The sequence below is a fragment of the Cervus canadensis genome, chromosome 2, assembly GCF_019320065.1.
Source record: "Cervus canadensis isolate Bull #8, Minnesota chromosome 2, ASM1932006v1, whole genome shotgun sequence".
In the NCBI taxonomy this organism is placed as follows: Eukaryota; Metazoa; Chordata; class Mammalia; order Artiodactyla; family Cervidae; genus Cervus; species Cervus canadensis.
This window is the reverse complement of record NC_057387.1, coordinates 15,556,532-15,564,892: the sequence shown is the minus strand read 5'-3', so window position 1 is coordinate 15,564,892 and position 8,361 is coordinate 15,556,532. Positions and strand designations below refer to the sequence as shown.

Here is an 8,361-nt window from a genome sequence, read left to right as displayed (position 1 = left end):
ACTACCAAGACCACACTGCAACTATTGAAGCCCAAGTGCTCTAAAGCCTGCATGCTGCAACTGCTGAGTCTGTGGGCCTGGACCCTGTGCTCCTCCACAAGAGAAACCACCTCAATGAGAAGCCTGTGCTCTGCAACAAAGAGTAGCCTCCACCTACCACAGCTAGAGAAAGCCTGTGCACAACAACAAAGACAGCACAGCCAAAAAAACAAACAAACAGTATATCTGGTGCTATGTCCCATAAATTCTGTCTTCCCATCAGACTGAAATCTGACTGCTTAAGGACAAGAACTAACAGACTGGAAAGATCATTGGGTGGGAGATGAGAAACCAACAGCCTGGTGAGGGCTGAGTTTTAATTTTGCTGGTAACTGTTAATTTGTCCCTTTAGGTTACTGTTTGTCTGTGTATTATTTGTCAATAGTTGTATGTAATAGAAAGTAGGGCATGGGGTTTTTTCCCCTCAGGATTTTTAAGCTATGATAAGTTTTGGTCAAAACATAGTATTCTGTTACTCCTTACTCAGTCCCACTAGTTGTACCAAGCAACTGAATAGGGTTCCCTATGCTGAAACTGGATTTTAAAATATCCACTCTGGGGTATGACAAACAGGCCAGTCAGTCTTCTTCCCGGGACTCACAAAATGCAAGTCTTTTCTCATCTCTTGAGTGAATTAAACTAGCTGGGCTCCAGTACAGAATTCAAACATAAGCCACAGATAATAAGGATTATTACCCCATTGAAACTTAGAGACTTAATTCATGTACCAAATAATTTTCTGAGTCCTTCTCTTGGCACTGTCATACTCTTTTTTTCTGAGTCTTGTCTTTTACCAGCAGAAATAGCAGCACACAAAAAGACTTTGCTGATGACTCCAGGGTTGTGCTATCCACTTCTACACCGTAGGCTTGGGGATGTTTTAAATGCCTTGAACATCGATCATATCTTTGAGTAAAACTTATAGTGGTACTTTTGTCTAAACCAAATCTGACATTTTCATCATCTTGGTAAAAGATCAAGTCTGTGAGATAATTTTGCTGTTTAAAAAAAATACTGTGAATTCATTGCAGCACTATTTACAATAGCTAGAACATGGAAGCAACCTAGATGTCCATGGACAGATGACTGGATAAAGAAGCTGTGGTATATACATACAGTGGAATATTACTTAGTCATAAAAGGAACACTTTTGAGTCAGTTCTATGAGGTGGATGAACCTAGAGCCTATTGTACACAGTGAAGTAAGTCAGAAAGATAAAAATACCATATACTAACACATATATATGGAATCTAGAAAGACGGTACTGATGAAATTATTTGCAGGGCAGCAATAGAGACACAGACATAGAAAACAGACATATAGACACAGTGGGGTGGGGGTGGGGGGTGGTGCGGGGAGGAAGGTAGGAAAGAGATGGTGGGATATATGGAGAGAGTAACATGGAAACTTACATTACCATATGTAAAATAGCCAATGGGAATTTGCTGTATGGCTCAGGGGTCTCAAACTGGGGCTCTGTAACAACCTAGAGGGGTAGGATGGGGAGGGAACTGGGAGGGAGGTTCAAGAGGGAGGGGACGTATGTACACCTATGGCTGATTCATGCTAATGTTTGGCAGAAACCAACACAATTCTGTAATGAAATTATCCTTCAATTTAAAAATTAATTTAAACAATAAAATAAAATAAAAAATTAATTTAAATTTTAAAAAGAAATTGCAAATTTACTAATCAAACAGATGCAAATCAAAACATGTCTTTTCCTTTTCAAAGATTTAAAATATTTAAAAAAATAGTGCTGGCAAGAGCATATTTATATAATGTTGGTATAAGCATAAATTTATGGAGCATATTTAGGGGACTATAGAAATACTAATTAAAATGCAAATTCTACAAAACCATCTAATTATAAAATCTATTTGTTCAATTTTTTTTTCTGAACAAGCATTTGTACAGTGCAAATGCTATTTAGAAGACAATATTTCTTAAAAACATTGGAAACTAAAAAAAATACTGTGAAGAACAAATAGGGTCTATGTATACTTAAGGGAACTCAAGCCTAAGTTTTTTGTTCATGTCAGTAGTTTTGCTTCTTTGTTATTCAGTTGTTAGGGGCTGTTTGTGTTAAATTTTACTTGTCCCTCTTCCTTTAAGTACCACCCAGAGGTTATTTTAACTTGACCACTGTGCTTGGCACAGAGTAGATGCTCAATAAATGTTTATGACTTAATGAATCCTTTTTCTGTCTCATTTTCTTCTCCTATCAGAGCAGGTAATAATGCTTACTACTTACTTAAAGGGATTTTTGGCAGAATCAAAGATGCTTGCAGAAATCACTGAATAAAAAAATACTGGTTCTCCTGTTTCTCTGAGGCTAGGGCTATCACTCTCCTGGGAAGGCCCAGGAAAGAGTCCTTCTCTTAGAATCTCCTGGACAAGACTCTGCCTGCCAGGGTCCTCTAAATCCCATACTGGAAAGAGGATGTACAGACTTTCAGAGAATCTCTGCTCCTTGTCTTCCTCATCAATTAAACAGCTGGGAAGGTCTGAGACCTGCAGACTAGGTAGCACAGGAACCCAGCCAGGTTCAGGCAGATGAACCAGCTCAGAGAGACAAGAATTAGGTTTACGAGTAGAGAGTGATTCTGACAACAACAAGAGTTACCCAGACCAGGAACATTTGTGCAAATGGTGGCCTTTAATACTGAGAAAGACCATGCAGAGTGACAGCAAAGGACCAAACCTTCAGAGGGTGGTACTGAGCCAGCCTCTCTCAGGACCCTAAAGCCTGATCCCATAACAGAATAAATCAACTATTTATTTACATTTATATTTGCCCTGGAAACCCAGAGAAGGTCTGAGGCCTAGGACCATCTATCTTCCTTTCCTCCTCCCTCTCTTCCTACTTCCTTCTCACCTTCTTCCACTTTCCCAACTCGTTTCCTTTTTCTTGCCTCTCCTTCCCGCTCTATCCTGCTTCCTTTCTTTTCCTCGTTCCTTCTCTCTCCTTCTTTTTTTTCTTCTCCATATTCTCCCCATTCTTCTACCATCTACCCATCTCTCCCCCTCCAAGCCCCATTTGCTATTTCTCCCCTGCCCAGCCCCTCAGCCCTGCCTTCCTCAGATTCAGTCCCCAGGCTTAGGGTGGAGAGGCAGAAAGGAGTCGTCAGCCCAAGGAGCACTTGTTGGTATTCTTCTTGTCACAGGTTTTCAGGTCAGTGCTGGGGGGCTTGTTGTTGTTTTTCTAGAGGGAGAAGGTACAGGGCTCAGGGTGAGAATGGCTGGCTGGGGCCATTAACTAAAGGAGATCCACCCTCACAGGCAGTATTAGCATTGTTCCCCTCATCAGTTTTTACCCCCACCACACACACACTCTCACACACCCAGCTGTACTTAGCCCAGCACAACCAACTCACCAATCTCCGGCCTCCTGACTTGAGTAAGATGTCCCGTGCGAGGGAACAGAAAGCCTAATAAGGAAAGGTGAGATTGGTGAGGATAGGTTGAAGGGGAGCATAAGTCTGTCTTCCGGTGCTCTTTGGGGGGTGAAGGATGGGGCATGTCTCACCTCATCTACATTCATACTGGATTTAGCACTTGTCTCAAAAAATCGGATTCCATGCTCCCGAGCCAACTGCATGGGAAGAAGTGGTAAGAAGAGAGTTGGACAAAGGGCAGCGGCCAAGTCCTCTGTGATCTGGCCTTACCTGGGCCCTCCTGGCCCAGTTCTGGAACATTGCCCAACCAGCTCTTACCTTATCAGCCTGCTCCTTCTGCACCTTCCTCTTGGCCTCCATGTCACACTTGTTCCCCAGTAAGAGGCGCTCTACCCCAGCCGAGGCATTCTGGGAACAACGATAAGAGTAGAAGCTGGGTCCTGCTCATTTTCACAGGCTCCTTCATCCTCTAGGCTCTACCCAATTCCCCCACCTCTCTGGAACTGTCCTCACCTCTTTGATGCTCTTCATCCAGTTCTGAATATTCTCGAAGGATTTCTCATCTGTGATATCATATACTAGGATAATGCCCTGGGGAATGGCAGAGTTCATAATGGAGCCTTGTACCATATGCCCCTCTTCAGGCTTCCCACTGCCCTCTAAGTGACCCTGTAAATTCTATCCACAAGACTAATCACCAGGCCACATGGGGCCCCCTGCAACCCACACTGTGCCCCTCCCCATTTTTCTCTGCCCCAACTCCTGTCCCTCTGTAGTCGTACATTCTATTGCATCATCCCTTGTCCAGAAATATGCTTCATACCATGGCTCCACGGTAATAGGCAGTAGTTATTGTCTTGAATCGCTCTTGGCCAGCTGTGTCCCTGAAGGGGTAGAATATTTCATGGGGTGAGATAGAGGGAAGAGGTCTCCAAAGAGAGAATTCCACTCCCATCCCCTAAGAATTTAGCTTTTGCAACAAGGAGTGTTGAACAGAATCAGGAAAACGATAAAGGGAAACAGGGATAAGAGACTGTTTGGCTGATACTGAGCAAAGTAACAGCTGAAGAGACAGATATTTTATTGTTTACTCTGTGCCAAGCACTGTGTAGACATCATTTTATTTATGTCATTTTACCTAATCTTCACTCTATCCTTCTGAGACATGCTTTACTGCCTCTATTTTACAAAGGAGGAAACAGATTTAGAGAAGAGAAATAACTAATGAAGTTCATTCTGTAACAGAACAGGATTGAACCACATTCTCCTCTTGTCTACTGTATCATAATGCCTCCATTAAGCCTCTTACCACTTGACACCCTCAGGGTCTCTAGTTTCCTCAGGGTAGTCAGGTCAAACCTCTACTCTTGGCTTTATGGGCTCTCCAGTGGACAGACAGTCAAGTCTTAATTTTGCTACTTGCTATTTAACTGTTGAGAGCTTGTTTCCACATTATAGCTCAACAGACAGTTGAGCTAACTAGACAGTTGCCAAGTTCAGAGGAGTCTCTGGGTCCAGGACAGGCAACAGAATTACAAAAAAGTTGAAAATAGTTGAGTGAGCAGGAAGAGAGATTTTTTGAAGTCCTGGGGGATTCACTCACCAGACTTGCAGTTTGATCTTTTTCCCCTCTATATCCACAGTGCGGATCTTGAAATCAATTCCTAGGGGTGGAGAGGGTACACTGAAATAAAGACATGTATGTATGTGTACGTGCAAGTGTGTGGTGAGAGGGACAGGAATGGAGCAGTGCAGAAATTCTGCAGGGAAGGCACTTGGGAAGCAGTCTTGCAGGAAGTATGAAACTACGGGGATTTTCTCAAAGCTGTACTTGCACAGCAAGCGTATTGTTTTTACTTAGATCTTATAGACTTTGTGGGAAAGAAGATGAAAACTCTGCAAGGAGGCTGAAGGCCTTTACGGCACTTCTTGGGTCCACTCAGCCATGCCAGCTGACAACTCTCTCAATTCAATCTGTCTCCCCCAAAATATTACTTTCTAATTTCTTTTCCCTTCTGTTTTCTTAGAACCCTCTACTCTCCATTATCCCACGTAGCCTCCTGACCCTACAGGGTGAAGAGCAAGGAAAAAGGAAGCTGATACCAGTCCCTGTGAATTAATAGTATGCCAGGCTTGGAAACAAGAAAATCTGAGTCTAAACAAGATTCCCCTGAGACTGAAATATGGTATAGGGATATTTTCCCCTCCACTTTCTAACCAGAATTGTCTTGAGACTCTCCTGGTCTTACTTCCCAGGCCAGAGGAGGTTAAGAATGATGAGGGGGAGGAGAGGAGACAATGTTCTTAGTGGAAACTTGTGTACCTCCCCCGAACCAGTGAGGAGCTCCAGGGAGGAGGCTGAGTCACCGGGCTGACTCAGAGACCCCAAAAGTCCCCTCAGTCCCACCTTCCTTACCAGGCTGACTGCATATTCATGATCCCAGTACTTGGGCCACTCTCTAGCACACCCAGCCCCTCTGTGCCACCCTCCCCAACCACCTAATAAGTTGAGGGGCAGAGAGACTGGAAAGTAGATGGTAAGGCTGGAATGCAGTGGGAGAGTTTGTAACTCAGTTGGGACAGAAAGAGGCTGGCAAAACTGGGAGACAGATGATCAGGGAAAAGGGGATACAGGAAATGTGGAGAATGGATCAAGAGTTCTAGATGGATGAGGGTGGGGGAAGAGGAGCTGAGAGGGAAACAGACACAGGTTCATGTGGATTTATGGAGACAAGGGAGACAGGTGGTACCAAGAAAATAAGGGGCTGGCACAGGCACAACTGAGGAGTAATCTGGAGGTCTCAGAGAGGTTAGAGATTTGGGTACCATCCTGAGATATATAAGGGGGATGGGTCTGAGAGAGAGGTTGAGGGGCTGGAGTCCAGAAGCCTGACTCTAAAGCAGGCCACTAGTAATCCAAGAGCCTAGGAATGAGGGTATGGGGTAGTTGGGGATCCAGGATATGGCCAGTGGGCTCACCGATGGTGGAGATGTAAGTGTTGTTGAAGTTGTCCTCTGCAAAGCGAATGATCAGACAAGTCTTGCCCACCCCTGAGTCCCCGATCAGCAGCAACTTGAAGAGGTGGTCGTAGGCTTTGGCCATGGCGGACACTGGGGGTGCCGGGAGAGGGGTGGGGAAGCGGAGGGCACCGGTAGGCGGGACTGGAGGGTTGGCAAAGGGAGCGGGCCGGAGCCCTGGCCAGGAAGTTTTCCTCCCTCTCCGCCCAGGCTCTGGGAAAGAGGAGAGGCGGCACTCCTCTGGGCCCCACCCCGTGCCCGCCCATCTCTTTCTGCTGGCTTCCTCGGCCAGCCCAGCCTCCTGCTCCCTGGGCTTTCCCTTCCCAGCCAACGCTGGCCTGTCTCCCTAGCCATTTTGCAGTTTTTTGCTTACTATCATCCCCCTCTTTTGACTTCACTCTTCCAGTCAGAAGTCAGAGAGGCTGGGGTGAAGTGGAGGTTTAATCAGAATGAGCAGGGGAAGAGGAGTTTTAGAGGAATTCGGGGAAAAGGAAAGTTTGGGGGAATAAGGGTGAAGGCCAGGATATCACAGGAGTTGGCAAAAATTGGGGACTGATTTTTGAAAGGGGTACTCAAGAAAAATAGAATCCTTCTGGGGCAGTTCTAGAATTCTGGTGTTACTGTTCCAAGCTCTTAATTTTAGAATTCCAACTCCTTTTGAAAAAAGCGGGATGGCTGGAGTTGGTGGCTATTTGTTGAGTCAGTCTGCCCCCTGGTGGAACAGAGTGAAAATTAAAATTAATTATACTATAGAATCAGCTCCAAAATTAATTATACTATAGAATCAGTTCCACACACTCCCTCTCCCAGTCTCCAAGCCCTGACCCTAACCCTAACCCTAACCCTAGATACATTCTGGAGCTTCATCTTGAACAGTCTTCCTTCTGGGAACCTGTGTATGAATTCTCTGACAGGCCAGCTCAGGAAGACAGAGATTGAGACTACCAATGTCTCGCGCCATTCTCTTGAGGAGATGTGGATCTTTTAACACAGTCCGGAGGCAGTACTCCTAACACACTAATGAACAGACTGGGAATGTGTAGCCTTGGCAACCAGAAAGCTGAAATATGGAGAATATGGCTACACAAAACCAACTTTATCTTTACTTTGGAAAAAATATTCAAAATATCTGCTTTTCTAATAGCAGGTCAGTAGAATAGTCCTTCTATAAACATAGTGTACTGGTTATGAAAAGGCATCTTTGGTCACTTCAGTTATCCTTGTCATACTGTGTGCCAGTGTTTGTCCCTCTCACAGACAACTATTCAATCCTCTTTTATCCTTTATCTCACCACCCATTATGTCTTCAAGTTGTATTACAAAACCTGAGTATTCTCTACTTCTCCCTGCTGGTCAGACCATCTCTCACTAATGCTTTAAATTATTCTTCAGTTTTCATGGATTTGTCTGACAAAAACCTATTGGTTCTTTTTCATTTCATCTTATTTTGTCTGAATCTGGACTTTTCATCCCAGCAACAGACTATTCTTTTTCACCTCTCTAAATTGCTGTTGTTGTTTAGTTGCTAAGTTGTGTCTGATTTTTTTTTCCATGTCTGACTCTTGCGACCCCATGGACTGTAGCCCGCCAGGCTCCTCTGTCCATGAGATTTTCCAGGCAATAATGGGAAGAGTGGGTTGCCATTTCCTTCTCCAGGGGATCTTCCTGACTCAGGGATTGAACCCATGTCACTTATGCTGTTGGATACCTGCTTTCACTGGAACCTCATCTCCACAGTTCTCTCCCACTAGCTCTCAGAGCTTCTGCAATAATGCCTTTGCCCTCCTCAATTATGGTAGGCTCTTCCTGGTCTCTGGTTTTGTATTCACAAACTCTTGCCTAGAATGCTGTTCTCCCAGATTGCTGCTTGTTTAATTTCTTGTCTTTCGGTGTGCGCGTTCTCAG

At 44.6% G+C, this 8,361-nt stretch overlaps 1 protein-coding gene across 2 annotated transcripts; it reads right to left on the bottom strand.

Annotated features, from left to right (window-relative positions):
- Positions 1-2,680: 2,680 nt before the first annotated feature.
- RAB13 (RAB13, member RAS oncogene family) lies at positions 2,681-6,684 on the bottom strand. Of its 2 annotated transcripts, XM_043455999.1 has the most exons (8): positions 6,418-6,684; positions 5,042-5,102; positions 4,262-4,322; positions 3,952-4,029; positions 3,757-3,846; positions 3,570-3,635; positions 3,418-3,471; positions 2,681-3,245 (listed from the first exon to the last, which is right to left on the bottom strand). In XM_043455999.1, exons 1-8 carry the CDS (start codon positions 6,539-6,541, stop codon positions 3,168-3,170), a joined length of 612 nt encoding a protein of 203 aa, XP_043311934.1. In that variant the 5' UTR covers positions 6,542-6,684; the 3' UTR covers positions 2,681-3,167. The 2 variants fall into 2 exon arrangements, with proteins under 2 accessions (XP_043311934.1, XP_043311944.1); XM_043456009.1 differs by lacking the exon at positions 3,952-4,029 and having other exon boundaries at positions 6,418-6,681.
- Positions 6,685-8,361: the final 1,677 nt, after the last annotated feature.